We start from the raw sequence: 15,404 nt of genomic DNA on the forward strand, positions 1-15,404 counted from the left end.
GTCTGTTTGTGGTATTGATCTCCCCCCGTCACTGTAATATCCAGCACCTTGGAGCCTTTGATGTGTTTATCCTCACAGCCTCCCCAGGAGGTAGAGCAGGGATGTAACTGAGGCACCAAGAGGCAAAGTGACTTGGCCAAGGTTACCCAGAAATCTGTGGCAGAGCAGGGCCTCGAATCCAGCTCTCCCAAGTTCCTTGCTTTCCAGGGACACAAACAGCAGCTCGGCCACCACGGAAGTCAGTGGCCTGTGGGCTCCTGGCTTCATCCATGCTTTGGAAACTCTCCTCCCAGATGCACTTTAAAAAGATATTAATTCTCTATGCCCGGTGATTAACCAGGCAGTACATTGCAGTGAAAGCCCGGCAGACAGCACTCTGGCACCAGCGTTCCAAGGGAAAGGAGGGTTAATGACAACCCCAGATCAGATTTCCTTTGAGCAAGGGACATTGCCCCCTTGGATCATGTGCCAGCCCCCCCTCGCCCACCCGCACACACTTCACGCTGCAGAGACGAGCCCTGACAGCCCGATCAATCCCCCAGCAGGTCGCTGCATCCGTGACAACCCCGCAGACAGAGGGATCCCAGTGGCACGAATTGGCCAGTAAAGAGCTTACACTGAGAAATTAACTAAAGACAGGCTTTAAGACAGGCTCAGCCTCCCTGATCGATACTCTGCACACGGCGAGGCTCTGGGCCGCAGTGCCCCAGGGAGCACCAGCACGACAGGACAAAGGGGTGGGAGGTTAATGCCGGGGCTTCCTGATCGGCTGGATCGATCAGCTCCATCACCTCTGACCTCGAAGGGAGCCCGGATGCCACTATCAACGGGCACAGACACAGGGGACAAGTGGCATCGCCGCATCTAGGTTTGTTTCACCGCCTCTTGTCTGAAGAGGAGGACTTGTGGCACCTTAGAGACTAACCAATTTAAGGTGCTCTAATAAATTGGTTAGTCTCTAAGGTGCCACAAGTCCTCCTTTTCTTTTTGAGGATACAGACTAACACGGCTGCTACTCTGAAATCTTGTCTGAAGATGACACAAATTCTTTCTCCGAGACCCTGTGCTGTGTCTTCATCCTGGCAGGTGCTGTTTGGCCATGAGTTTAAAGCAAGGCAGGTTGCTCCTGTGGTTAAGCCGCAGAGCCAGGACTCAGGAGATGTGGGTCCAATTCCCAGCTCTGACACAAACTCACTGCGTGACCTTGTATACGTCTTTTAATCTCTGCAGCTCAGCTGCCCACCACCAAAATGGGAAGAAGACGCCTTCCTTTCTTTATTCAGACAGCCAGTTCTTTGGGGCAGGGCCTGGCTGCTGCTGCAAGACACGTAATAAATTATTATAAAGGAGACTTGGGAAAGGGTGGGTAAAGAACTGCAGGGTTTAGGTGTTTTTGTCGGTTCCTTATGAAGAATACAGAACCCTGAATATTTCTGCTCCTGCTTTTTGAACTTAAGAACAGCAGGGAGGTCAGGCCTTCCCTTCCCTGGATCTGCTGGAGGACTCAGAGATATGCATCTTGGGAGCTGTCTCTGTCCTTCGCTGAGCGAGGAGGTTCTGGATGTGTAACAGAGACCCTTGTTCCCAACCCTTACTCAGGTGTTTGAGTTAGAGGGGTTCGGGTAAAAACAAACGAAAAACGACACAGGGTTTTCGACAGCGTGAGTGAGCTTCCCTCCCCCGCCCACTTAACTGGGTCTCACTTTGCTAACAATCCAATGAGGTCTGCAGCTGATCCAGTGTTCAGTGCGAGACAGGGTGAACCAGGTGTGTGTTTCCAACCCATATCGAGAACAAGAGCCTACTGACCCTTTGTAAAGCAGGATAGGCTGTTTTTCTAGCAGATCCGCTCTAGGAGTTACGGTGGGGGCTGGGCAATGCAGGAGATCAAACTAGGTGATCCCAGGGGTCCCTTCTGGCCTTAGAATTTATCAACCTAGCAGCAAACGGAGCAACTCCAGAGGCCTGGGCAGAAGGTCCCAATCCCCGCTGATGAGCCCTGCTGACAGGACCAGGGACCTTCAGCATCTAAAGCACCAGCCTCTGCCTTTGAGCTAACAGCAATAGAAGGCTGTTATCCTCTATGTGGATCAGCCACAAGAGGGTGACCGGCCGCATTTGCCCAACGTCATATATAAAGCAGCAAAAAAGGGCAGAGACTGTAACCCTGACCTACCCACCCTCACCCCAGGGACATGTTTTTGGTCTCACACTTCCGTACAATCGGCTTCCTGAAGAGTCAGCCAAGAGCGACGTGCAGACCTGGCCTGGGGCTTGAAAAGCTTCTCCTTAGGGGCTAGGGGAGCTGGAGGGCTTAATGCCAGTCCATAAAGGCTAAGAAGAAGGGGTGAGATGCAGACACAGGGGAGGGCCGAGCTCGAGGTGAGCCATGGCTTTTATGGCCCCCTAAGTAACCAGTGGTATTACCAAAGCCTTAACGAGCGTGTTGAATAACCCGCATTGCCGTGAGGTCATCTAATGGCCTATCATTTTTAATTTGAACTTTTCGCCTTAACCTTTTCTCAGTGCTGAATCAGCCTCCCCCACCAGCACTTTAATTCCTCCCCCATTTGGGAGATTGATGGGGCAGGAGTAAGGGAGCGTGGTCGAGGGGCTGGAACAGAAGCAGGGGCTCTGGGGTGAAGACTCCTGGGCACTCAGCCCAGCTCTGGGGCTGGGTGGGAGCTCGTGGTGAGCACAGGGGAACTGGGAGGAGGGTGTGGACTGGCAGGCCGGACTCCTGGGTTCTATTCCCCGCACTGGGAAAGAGTGGGGCCCATAGTTTAGGGGAAGAGGCAGTGAGGCCGGACTCCTGGCTTCTGCCCCGAGATCCGGGAGAGAGACGCAGGGGGCTGGGAGGCAGAGCGCTGCATAGCGCCGCTGGCCTGGCAACCCACGCTGGTTTAATGGCCCAGCAAGTGCGTTGAGATCTTTGGCTGACGGAGGCAATTGCTTTGGCCTTGATGCTGCAGGGCCTGGTGCGGGGCACACGCTGGCTGTGTTACACAGGCGCCTGGTGGGTGAGTCTCAAGGCCCTGGCACGCCAGTCTCCCTATGGCCCAGAGTAAAATCAGGGCAGGGCCTAGGTGCAGGAACCTTAGGCTACGGCTGCACTGAGCTCCACTCTCCCTTTGTCCCTGCCGGAGGACAGCAGCACTCCCACTAATACCGGATTGGGGCCCCCAGCACAGCACCCCACCCCGTGCTGCCCAGGATGGCGCCCTGGTGCACAGCCCCGCCTTTCCCTAATGCTGGAGTGTGTCCTTAGGTCGTGGTCTCCCCTGAGGAAACAGGAGTTGGATGGTGAGGTCAAGGGCCCCCCACTGCCGAGCTCCACTGGGCCAATCACACCCTTGGTTTTCAGAGCATTGATCACCACCAATTGCAGCTCAGTCCCTCCCCTTCCCCCTTGCTCTCCTCCCCCCAACCCAAAAAATAGCAAATCCCTGCCCCTTACCGCAGAGCCAGGGCCCTTTCCAAACACTCGTCTTCCTACCAGCCCTCTGTCATCACCACCTCCATTGTACAGAGCAATGGAGAGTGAAGGGGCTACCCACGGGCACACAGCCAGGTTGGGGCAGGGCTGGGAGTGGAACCCAGGAGTCCTGACTGCCAGGGCGAGGCTGGGACCAAAAGGCCCAGCGTCTCTGCAGGTGTAAGAAAGCCGCCACACTCTTCGTAATGCAGCCATGGCTGCGGCGCAGGGAAGGCAGAAGTTCCTGTTGAAACCAGCCCCCTTGCCCGTTAGGCTGGCGGCTCCCCAGAGCCTGCTGCCGCATTTCCCCTCTCGCAGTCCCACCAGCTCCAGCTGGGCTCAGAAGGTAGCAGCACTGGCCCCGAGTCAGACTTTGATATGCGATGTAGCAGTAAAATCAAGCTGTTGGGAGAGTTAATGACTGAATGTAGCCCAGTGGCCTCAGTTACGAACTGACAGGGGTAGGGGGCGCCAGGCTGGATGGGACGAGACATGCTGACCATGCACCATGTTTAAACAGCCTACAGGGGGGTTAGGGGAATTGTCTGCTGTTCACTAAACGTCATGCCTGGAGTTTCGAATGGCCTTGGTGCTCTTCACTTCCTAGCCAAACCTGTTGTGTGCTGTGCTGAGAATGGAAGTTCCACCCCAGAGTTGGCTGCATTTCAGTCACGGGTGAAACAATCCTTCACTCCATACCATTTGCCTAGTGCATTGAGGGTGTTTGATGAAAGCGAATGTCACCTTTTATCCTCCAGGCAGTTTATGGGGTGGACAGTCTCTCTCAAAGGACCCTTGACAGCAAGTGCTCGGTACAGATACCGAGAGCCCTAGACGTACTTAGCCTCATGGTCTTGATCAAAATTTACCCTCTTGTCCACAACAATGCATTCTAGTTACCTGCCCTCCACCCACTGCTTTGCATGGGGCTGAAAGGACACTGTTTGCAATGTACTTTGCAACCACTGTAAGATGACAGGTGCCGGGCGTGGTGTGTAAAATGCTGCACTGGTGCACTATTACAGATGCAGTGCACAGGGATAGCAATAGGTGAGCCCTGGTCTAGCGGATAAAGCAGGGCACGGGTACAAGGAGATCCTTGTTCTCATCCAGCTGGTGACCTGGGGCAAGTCTCTCTGTACTTCTGCTTTAGCTCTAAGCTCTTTGGGGCAGAGGAAGTTGATGACTTGGGGGGAGGGATAGCTCGGTGGCTTGAGCATTAGCTTCCTAAACCCATGGTTGTGAGTTCAATCCTTGAGGGGGCCATGTAGGGACCTGGGCCACAAATTGGGGATTGGTCCTGCTTTGAGCAGGGGGTTGGACTAGATGACCTCCTGAGGTCCCTTCCAACCCTGATATTCTATGAATATACAGTGGTGCCAACCATCTGATCTGGATCGACTCCAGGGATGCTCCACAGGAAAAGCTCTGTGAGCAATGGGTTGGGCATCTCCCACCCATGGCACTGAACTGACACAAGAACACAGCAACGCCAGAGGAACAGTTCCGTTTCGGGAGCACATACCATCCATGAGCCCCAGAGCTAGCAGCCCACATGTTTATTCAACACCTTTTTATTAAAAATTATTACAAAAAAGGAACAGGTTACCATGTTTATATACAGTCCAAAAATCTACCCACTTTGCTGTTACAGTGTCCGATGCGCTTCAAAGAAAGCATTACTGAAAGGGGGCAGCCCCCCCATGCCAGCTGGTTACCTGCAGCAGCATCTAGAGTATGCCACGTTTCTGGGCTGGGGGGGGCGGGGGGGAAGAGTAGAAAAAACAGGTGGTGAGGAGGAGATAGAATTAGTAAGAATACAGTTAACAAGAGGCCTGATTTTAATCAGCACAGTGATGACTGGCACCCCATAGCTGCTTCCTGAAATGGGACAGAGTGGGAGGAAGGAAAGAGGGACTGCAAAATATATAAAGCAACGTGGAATATTCCAAGCCCCTTTAACTAACACAGCCAGAAACCTCATTTTAGACTGTTGTCCAGTATAGGCTACTTTACAACTGAAGCCCATCATGGTGGATTGAAAATTGAAGGGGGAATGGAAGGACAGCCATCATTTCCGCTGCTGGAAACCTGGCATTAAATGCCTCTTGCAACAGACAAGAGGAATCCATCCTCTAGCCCTTAACGAGGGCAGCTCATCCAAGTAGATGTGCCTCCTACCCCTCCTCTCACCCCCCACCCCACCCCCCTTTGCTACATAGGCCCACACAAACATTGTGCAGCAGGCCCGCTGGAGCAGAATAGCTGGGGAATCACCCCTTGTGCCATTCGCCCTCACGGGATGGCATCCACTGAGGGGTGGTGATATCCTCTACCCAGGCCACTTCTGCTCTGGAACAACGGCACTTGGGCCTTTCTGGGGGAAAGCAGCCAGGGTGGGCGCGAACAAAAAGCAGAGGTGTGCCAGCCTAAAGGAAAAGCTGACTAGAAAGACGTCCTGAAGGCAAGAACCTGCCTTGAATACCGCACTGCTCTGAGCTTTATTGCTAAACAATGCGGTTCCTGGCAGTAACAGGGGGGCTGGGATGCTCGCCTCTTTCTATAGCCAGAGGAACAGAACCAGACTGGTAACAGTCCGCAGTGGCAATCCAGCAGAGACGCTCATTAGCAGTAAAGATGGTGTAACCTCTAAGCTGTAGCTCCTACCTCTGGTGGGGAGAGGGGAGGAGCAGAGAAACCCATTTCTCCCCAGTAAACTTCCTCCACATCCCCACTCACAGCGCAAAAGACAGTAATAATGGGGGATCTTAATTGAGTTTTCTATTTTTATAGCCACTCATTTCCTGGAGCATTTCCTGTGCTGAGGGAGGGGCTGGGACACAGCGTGTTAGACAGAGGGGAGATGGGCAAAGTGGACTGGCTGAGCCACTTGGGGATGGATCTTCAGAGAAAGTGGCTCAAGACCCATTAACCCTGCTTCCAACCACAAACAGCCAGGAAGGGCAGGAAAGTGATGGAGCCTCTGGCTGATGGCTTTGCTCGTGATTGCAGGTTTCTAAGGGCAATGCTGCAAATGAAGAACCATCGTCCCCGCAACCAACCCCCAAATCCAAGCAAGCACATGGGGAAGATATGGTGAATATGGTGGTGGAGGCTGTAGTTCCAGGGAAGCAGCAAGGTTATATAGTCTGTAGTGAGGTTATAATCTATGAACGGTAACTGAAGCTAAAATAGACAGAGAGAGACTTTACGTGGGGGGAAAATACATCTCCCAATGGAACACAATGTATTGGTGGCAAGTTACTCCTTCAGGCAGAGTTCATCTGTCGTATTCAGCCAGCCACTTTATAAAGGGAACAATGCAGCAGGATGTACTGTAGTAATGCCAGTCCCACACATCAGCCTGAGCACCCTCCCGCCCCATGCACAAGGTGCTACGGACTCCAGGGAGCAGACAATCTGCCGGGGAAGGCCCAGTATGGTCAGCACTAGGGGAAGAGGGTGTGAATTATTCACTTTAGAACATAGCGCCTGGCGCCGCAGAGGCCTGAAACAAATGGACAGCAGCTAGTGGAAGCAATTTTCATTTCTGGTCGCTGTGTGTTTGCCGATGGAGGCGGCGTTAGCAAGGCAGCGTTCTGCCCTTCTAAAGGCCAGAGACGGCTGGGCTCAGCTGCTGCGCCGATCTCAGCTCAGACAAGATTCTGAGCCAATGACCACTTCTCTCTCTCGGAGCCCTGAATGCAAAGGGACTAGGAAAAGGGGTGCCATGAATATGGTACATTTCATGTCAAGTCATCAAAGCCCTTGCTATTCCTGTGCACTACTGGTTTAGAGTTACTATTCATAAATAAACATTTATACTGAGAGAGTATAGAAACAGATGGGATGGGGGAGTTCTGTAAAGGAGGAGAGAGAGGAAGAGAGTGAACTGGGGGATTTTTTTTTTTTTAAAAAAAAACCCAATTTCCATGAAAACCAGTTTAAAAAGTCCTATTTTCACCTATTGCTTTGATCTTGCTAAGTCAGTCCCCCACTAAAGGGATCAGTCTGCAGGGACCCCTGAACATTTTCCTGTGCAGTAACAGCCAGTGCTACCACCACCCAGCTCCTGTTGACAATCCTTGAGCCTTGCTTCTGACAAACACAATGGAGATGCTCTGGCAGCTGAAGGCGTGACCCTAGAGGGAGCCAGCTCCTGCCACCCTGCTGTCACCCAGAGGATGCAATGAGGAGCACTTGCTGGATGCCACAACCTAGCCAGCCAGAGTGTAAATCAGGCCCTTTAACACCACCTGTCCCCTCAACAAGTTAGTAAATCTAAGTTCCTCCTGTCCTTGACAGCTGTAAGTTGCTCTATGGCTTCAGAGCCTTCCTCACAGTCCTGGCTACCTTCCTGCCCTATCACTGAAACTGACTGCAGCAGCAGGTGGTTATGGCTTCCTAGCTGTCCATGGAGCATAAGACACTTCTGGCTTCTTCACCTGTTGCCACCCAGGATCTACAGAGCCCTGCACTTGTTCAGAAGGATCTGGGCACAGCAACTGTGCGAGTCTGCTGAAAGTCATCATCATTCCTCCTCCTCCTCTTCTGCCCAGTGTGGCTGTTTCTATTCGCTGCCTTTCAGGGGCATGCCATACTCCCTTGCAGTGGGTTCTTGCTACAATCCCTTCTTGGCGACCCAATTCTCGACCCACCAGCCTTTCTGCAATTCACATGCCAGCTACCAAACGTTTCCCATTTCACACCCTTCTTACCCAACTTTTCTGTCTGTTTCTCACTGTCCAGCCACTGGGGACAGCTGTTTGCTTCAGAAGACAGAGGCAGATGCTGTGCAACCCTTCAAATCTAAATCAGAAATAAAAAAGAGTTGTCTACCTTTAGCTTCACAGAAAAGATCATTTCAGATGTATCCAATGTGCCTCTGAACACTTCTCCTAGAGAATAAAGAGCCTCTCTCTGGCTTTACTACTCAAAGCAGCCTTGCCATGCCTACAAGGCAACTACTGCATCCCAGAGCATCTCTCTGGTGGAGCCGAGAGGATCTCAGAGCCACGACCCGGCCACGTGACCATTGCCAGCTGAGAGCCTGTACCCTGTAGCTGCGCCAGCAGCAGACTCTACGTTCCATAGATACCAGCGAGTGCATAGGGGGATCTGGAATATGGCATGCTGCTGGGTACAGGTGAGCAGTGTTACTCGGAGTATTTATTACACTGCTTCAAAGAGGCGGAGGAGGAACAGGAGAGAGAACGAGCGCAAGTCATCGTTTCACTTTAGCATCTTCTTTGATCTTCCAGATCATCAGCTCCATGCAAGCGCTGGCGTCCTCGCTGGAGTCATGACCTTCCACTGGGGACAAGAGACACAAGTGCCACAGTTAGCCACAGCCTGACAGAAGGGACAGGCATCCTAGGCCCGGCTTCTGGGCACAGATTCTAGAGAACATGAGAGTTCCAGGTTCTGTTGGAAGGTGGGGGGACTAACTCAGACACTTAATTGGGAGCTAGTGGCCTCGAAAGCCCCTGCAGTAACATCAGGATCAGCGCTCTAGTTGCACAGGGGGTGGCCAGATTCCATGGTTCAAACAGAGAAACAATGTTGTCGAGTGACAGCTGTTCTGCACAGAGCAGAGAGGAGCGACTCTGCACTGCATGCCGTGCTGGGCACCTCATTTCAGAGGGAGACCTCAGAACAATCTCCTGGGGGAGTCTAGAGCAAAATGCAGCAGACACAGTTACGCTCTTCAGGGGAAACTCTGAGCTGACAGATGCCAGTGGGAGTTTCACATACCCGAGAGCAGGGCAGAAGTACTGGGGTATGTTATGTGGCTCACGCAGCTGAATTCCCCTTACATCTCAGCACCACCATCAGCTCACTAGACCCCTCTGCACAAGGAGAAGGCAACCGCTGACGCTTGCCTTACAGAAACAGACACCTCAGAGAAGGAGAGCGCCCTGGAGCCTGCGCCCTCCCCATTAGAATGACCTGACTTTGGCATCAGAACTAGGCTCAGATTAAGGCATTCTGAGCCTGACAAAAATGGAGGAGTGGGAAGGGTAGTTTAGGACCACATCTCACTCCTGGCTCCTCAATTCTCCCCTGCCTGAAAGATCAAAAGAGAACTCTGAAAAACTTCCTGCTGCTCCGCCCTGCAAGGTTATTTATGTAGAGCTGAAAATATACAGAGTGCTTAACAACAGCCAGGCCAGAGAGCAAGATCCCTGCCCAAAGGAATTTGCAGTCTAGAGGCCCAGGTGGTTCCCGTGCAGTTAGACAGAGACACGTGAACATGACTCACTAGCAGGCTTGCAACGTGGGTTTTCAGAAGCGGTTTGGAGGAGAGGCGCTGCTGTGCTTTAGTCAGTAGGCTGTCTCAGTGTGAATGGGGACATGACTTGCAGCTTCGAGACACAGGGAACAAAGAGGAAGGGTGGCTCAGGAGACGTGGGATTGAGTCCCAGCCCTGCTATAGACTGCCACGGGCCGTGGGCAGGTCACTTACTCTCTCTCTGCCTTGGTTCCCATCTGTAATGAGGGGACAATAACGCTTCCTTTCTCCCACCCTTTATATTACCTTGTAAGAGTGAAAGGTGGCTGGGGCAAGGGCTGTCTGACTAGGAGTTTGCACAGCACCTAGTACAGTGAGGCCCCAATCTGAGCTATGCAGAGGCAGCTTGGTGGTGCACACGTGGTGGTACGGGCAGACGGTGAGACAGGAGTGGAGGACCTCACACTGTAGGTGGAATTAGATGGGAAAGCAGCGTTCCCGTTTTCCCCGTCTCTGAAGTCTCACCGTTGTCCTGGATGATGCGCTTGAGGTAGTCGGCCATCAGCGTCCGGAGTGCTCGTTTGTAAGGCAAACCCAGCCGGTGGGGAAAAACGACTGCAGTATCCACCACGGTGCCATGGATAAGCTGCGGAGGGGGGGGGGGGGGAAAAAGAGGGTGGTTTCTTTTCCCCTCCTCAGAACAGTCAGTGCATTAACTGAGATTAACCGCACACCCCAGGTAAGACCTTGATCACCCTCCGATGCCACCTCCACAGCGCTCCCACCAAACCGGTTCCGTGGGCGGCTCTGGCTGAGCTGAACCGAAGCGTCCTGAGCAGCACCTTCTGCCAGCCAGAACGCCTGCCGGCCAACGCACCAGCTCCCCTCCGCAGGCAAAGCTGCTTATATCCACCTCTCAACTCCGCCACTAAAACGCCTCCAAGCCTTTTCACAGCTCGTTACACAGTCAGAGCAGCTCCTTGAGATGGGCCCCTTTAAACAGAATGAGCTGTGCTTTGGAACATACTTGGATTTAAGCCATTACCCGCCACACCTCTGCACAAGCAGACTCTTGCCTCTTTTAGAGACAGGTCCATTGGTTTCTAAGCTCTGGCTGGGGCTTTGGAAGGGAATCACTTATGAGAGTTTCAAATTAGCCTGAATGGTTCTGTTCCTGCTCTATCTGCAGATGGATTTAAAGAGGGCTGGATAATCTGATCGCGTGTGTTGTTTGTAGTTAATGTAGGATGAGACAGGGCGAGCAGATCTTATGGGCAGGGCACAAGCAAATCACTGCAAAGGCCAGGAAGGAACTTCCTGCCACTCACATACATAACAGGGGCAAAGAGTTCACTTGTCTCTAGTATCAAGCATTGATCAGAGCTGGAGTCAGGATAATGGCTAGACAGTGGGTGAGTGGTTCAATCCAGCATGACAGAGCCCATGTGCTTTTGAAACAGTACGTGCTCAAGTTTGCTCTGCACTAGAGAGCTCATACATTAATTCTCTGTGCTGGCCAGAGGAGTGTTTAACAGGGGCTATGAAGAAGCCAGGGTGAGAGAGAGGTTAAGTATCATAAGGACTGGATTTAAGAATGGGGTGCTTGAAGTACAGCCCTGAGACAGAGGTAAATTTGTACATCTGGCCAGCGAGGGCAATTCCGGGAGGGCTCTCTTCTTTAGGTTTATGATTCATGACACAGGATGACTTGAACAGCACTTTGACTCTTCAGCCGCCCATCTGCCCCTTACTTTGTCTAGGCACTTGCTAATGTTGCGTGACAACTTGCAACTTACTCGTTAATCGTTTCATAGCTGAGCTATGGAAATGCTTTAGAACAGCTGCAGTTTAATGGAAACAACCTGCCGCGCTCTTTGAAGTGTAAAACTGCCAAACATTATGGATAATCTCCTCCATAGCACAGTCAAGTTTGGCATCAGCCCAAGCAGAATAATTACTTATGTAGATCAGAGAGACTGAGGAAACGGGATAAGACAGCTTTAAATATAAAACTGAAATGCTATTGCTATTTGAAGCTTGCTGTGGCCATTATTGGGATGTCTTCTTTACTGCCAGAGCCTTTAGAGATTATGACTTTGCACTGCACTGCCTGTAAAGCTTTGCTAGATTGCTTTTGGGTTCATTCTCTTGGCAGTTTCTGTGATGCTAAGAGAAAATAATGACTTTAAGAAGCCAACACAGTCATCTTGTGCTGATGAGACTGTAAATGATTTTTTATTGTGATTACTGATACTTTGAGATCCTGGAAAGGAGGGTGCTATAGAAAGGCATGAGTGCAGGAAACTTCCCAACACCCCCATGAGTTAGTGACTATTACCCCTTTATCAAATAGGGCTACATGGATAAAGGATGGTCTTGTGATTTGTGGGCTTGAACCAAGAGTCGATCTGCCAGACTTCCCTTGACCTTGGGGGAGTCACTTAGTTTCTCTGTGTTTCCATTTCTGTACAGTGGGGCAATGGCCCTGCCCTGCCCCACAAGAGAGTGGTGAGGATAAAAGACTGAGGAGCTCAGATGCTATGGTGATGAAGACCAGAGAAGCACCTCAGGGTTTGTCTATACACGAAATGCTACAGCAGCACTGCCTATCCGTCAGCATAGGTAACCCACCTCCCCGAGAGGCAGCAGCTCGGTCAACAGGAGAATTCTTCCGTCGACCTAGCCCTGTCTACACTGAGGGTTAGGGCAGTTTAACTACACCGCTCAGGATGTGGATTTTTCACACCCCTGAGCGACACAGTTAAGACAACTTAATTTGCTAGCACAGACCTGGCCCCAGATAGACAGAACGGTTAAAATGATTTGATCAAGGTTACACATCAAGTCAGTGGCAAACCTGGGGCTAGAATCCAGGAGTCCTAGTAGCCATCCTCTCCCTCCCACCCAAAACTCTTAAAAAATTCATGTGAACACAGTCTTGGTTTCAGGAGACAGTTTGACAGGCCAGCCCATCTCTGGGGTAGGGTCCTTTACAGGCCTCCAGGGGTAAGAGAGGGGTTCTCTTTCCACAGCTCACTCAATCCCTGACCGCACTGCTGAGCGCATCAACAAGGGAACCGTCTAGGCCGCTGGGGATGGTGTTTCTCCTAGGTACAGATCACTAGTGACTTGAAACATGGCTTGTGCCCCTGCGCAACCGATTGAGCGGCAGCCTCCAACGGCTCAGGGAAGGATCTACAGTGATCTTTCGCTCTCACGAAGGCGAACTCTTACTGCATTACAAAAGGAACAGACCAGGCATGTAACAGGGACGCAGTAAACACAGATTAAAGAACAGGAAGGGAGGAGACAGGGTTTGTTACCTTTAGTGCAAATAAATCACTTTCCAAGCTGTGTCCTATCAAAATCGTGTCTGTGCTGAACATGTTTAATAGAACAGCTTGCACGTCTCGCAGGGTGATGCTCGCGTTCGCCAGGTCCTCCTCCGTCACACCTGAAAACCTGCAGTGCAACAGCAACAGGGGACTTCTTAGTGGGGCTGAACCATCCACGTCCTAGCAACCCCCACACATCTGGGGCAACAAAAACTTCCCAATCTCAAAGTTCTCAAGAATAAGCTTTCAGCCAAGTGATCCAGACCATTGAGACTTGGCGCACGACATGGTGACAGAGGCACGTTTTGGCACCCGCCCCCATTACTGTTTAAGGCTGCAGTTCTGGTGCGGAGGTCCTGGTCTTCGTGGTAATTGTGAATCACATCTGTGAAGCTCACAGTGGCAGCTCCTTTGCCCTCGGGGCCTTGCGACTTGGCCCACGTGATCACTGGGCCACTTGGGTTTGGTGTATCCACCCCTCCATAAAAGGAGATGGGCAGGCGGATGCACCAAACCTGAGTGACGTTGCGACCTCATGGGTCAGGTGCTGCTCCACAGGAGAGCAGCCACTGCAGCAGGGTGAGCCCACTCTCCACACCCTTTCAGGACCCCTGCTCCTCCGCTTTCCATGACACACCCTTGGTTTTCCCACACCTCTGCCATGAAATGCAGTAAAAATTTTGTGGATAAAATCACAGCTTTACTCATGTTTTCTGGGCCATTTCAGCACAGCTGCTGGTCTGTTACAACAACGTGATCCACTGAAATCAGGGCTTCACCTGAGTGGCAGCCACAATACTCAGCATAGCAGGTAAGTGGCTGGGCTTGAGGGGAAGTCCCCATGCCCTCTGTACGAGAGGAAAAGCAGCCACGAATGAGCTTTGCAATTCCAAATTCTAATCATAAGCCACATGCTGCAGAAGCAGCAAACTCAGCTGCTGGGGAGGAACGGCTGGAGGGGACTTGAGAAATGCCTTGTCATCACTTCTCGAGCCAGCTAAAGAGTGGTGCTGCTGACAGGCTAAGGGAGGGGAGCTATGCCAAGATATCGGTGTTGGGCTGCTGAAGTCATTTATTATTAAAAACTCTCTCTCTCCAGAAAGCAGAGTTGGCTCTGGCCATACTCCAGCCAGGGGAGGGGCTGCTCTTACCTGGTGTTGTAGTCCACCACTTTGTTGTCAGGTTTGACAAAGGTGTCATAGACCACTTTCAGGTCAGAGTTGATCACCGTTACTCTTGTCAGCTCCAGTCCTTGCTTGGTGTAACACTGTCAACCGCAAACAAGCAAAGAGAGCTGGTCTTAGCATGGTGTTTGCAGTCCAGATCTCAGTATTTACGTGCCACCCCATTCACATTAGCACCAGCGTCTCCTGCATTACGATGCTGCGCGGCCGGCTAGCATACATTGGCTAACACTGCTATTTTTCAAGAGAAATTTATCGTCTTAAGTATGAACAGCAGCTGATCAATTAAAAAATACATCTCCCACTAACCCCCAGAATGTGCTATGACATCATATAGCCAGATAATCACGTGGTCTGCCAAAGGAAAAAAAGAAGAGTCTTATTTGATGCTAAATATGGCAGGTGAAGGAGAAGAATCTAGGAGTTGTATATGTACACCACAGCATGGCCTATAGACAGGCAGGTCTACAGTACATGGATCTCTGGAGCACAGCATGGGGGGGGAGAATCAGTTATTCAGACAGCAAGGTAACCTTCTGGTATAAATATTAATAAGAGTTCCACAAAGAGGCTATCTACAATTTATAATCCACTTTTTAAAATAACTTGATACGCAGTGATCCTGAACAGGCTTGCTCTTAATAAACCGTATCAAAAGGATGCTCATAAGCACTGGATTAGATCGTCCTGATCAGTTACATCCTGAGCCCTGGCTCCTCTTGCAAATGGATGAGAATGTACCGTTCCCATTGCTGACGGATAAGACTCCCACTCAGAGAGTAACTGTTGAAGAGCATGCTGCATCTCAAGTGCGGCTTTTCTTCTTCTGGGAGACTGACAGGAGGAAAGAGATCTCTACAGGAGAGCGCTGCAGAGAGCTGCCCTGTTCCACCCCAAGCACTAGCCCTATTTCATGTATATGTTCCCCTTTCAGTTAGGATTCTGGTCCCGGATACTCACCATTTCACAGTCTAAAGCATAGATTCCTGGATAGCCATCGGTAGTAGGCAGTTTCTCAAAAGTTTTCACAAAACCCTCAAGGTTCTCCTTCCGACCATCTTGGACATGTTGCTTTAAAAAGAAAACCACACGAACTTGTAAGAGAAGAGCAAGTCCCTGAAATCCCATCACAAGCCAGACAAGACTCAGAACTAACTTTCCAACAGATCAAATCTCAG

At 51.2% G+C, this 15,404-nt stretch overlaps 1 protein-coding gene across 2 annotated transcripts in view; it reads right to left on the minus strand.

Annotated features, from left to right (window-relative positions):
• Nucleotides 1-5,031: 5,031 nt before the first annotated feature.
• Nucleotides 5,032-15,404, minus strand: part of REXO1 (RNA exonuclease 1 homolog) — a 77,978-nt gene continuing 67,605 nt past the window's right edge. For both annotated transcript variants that reach the window (XM_077805397.1, XM_077805399.1), the window contains exons 12-16: nucleotides 15,187-15,297; nucleotides 14,194-14,309; nucleotides 13,031-13,169; nucleotides 10,233-10,353; nucleotides 5,032-8,788 (exon numbers count right to left, since the gene is read on the minus strand). In XM_077805397.1, coding sequence (XP_077661523.1) covers nucleotides 8,700-8,788; nucleotides 10,233-10,353; nucleotides 13,031-13,169; nucleotides 14,194-14,309; nucleotides 15,187-15,297 — 576 coding nt within the window. In that variant the 3' untranslated portion in view covers nucleotides 5,032-8,699. The remainder of the gene's footprint in view (nucleotides 8,789-10,232; nucleotides 10,354-13,030; nucleotides 13,170-14,193; nucleotides 14,310-15,186; nucleotides 15,298-15,404) is intronic.

Source organism: Eretmochelys imbricata, chromosome 25 (assembly GCF_965152235.1).
Source record: "Eretmochelys imbricata isolate rEreImb1 chromosome 25, rEreImb1.hap1, whole genome shotgun sequence".
Lineage (NCBI taxonomy): Eukaryota > Metazoa > Chordata > Testudines > Cheloniidae > Eretmochelys > Eretmochelys imbricata.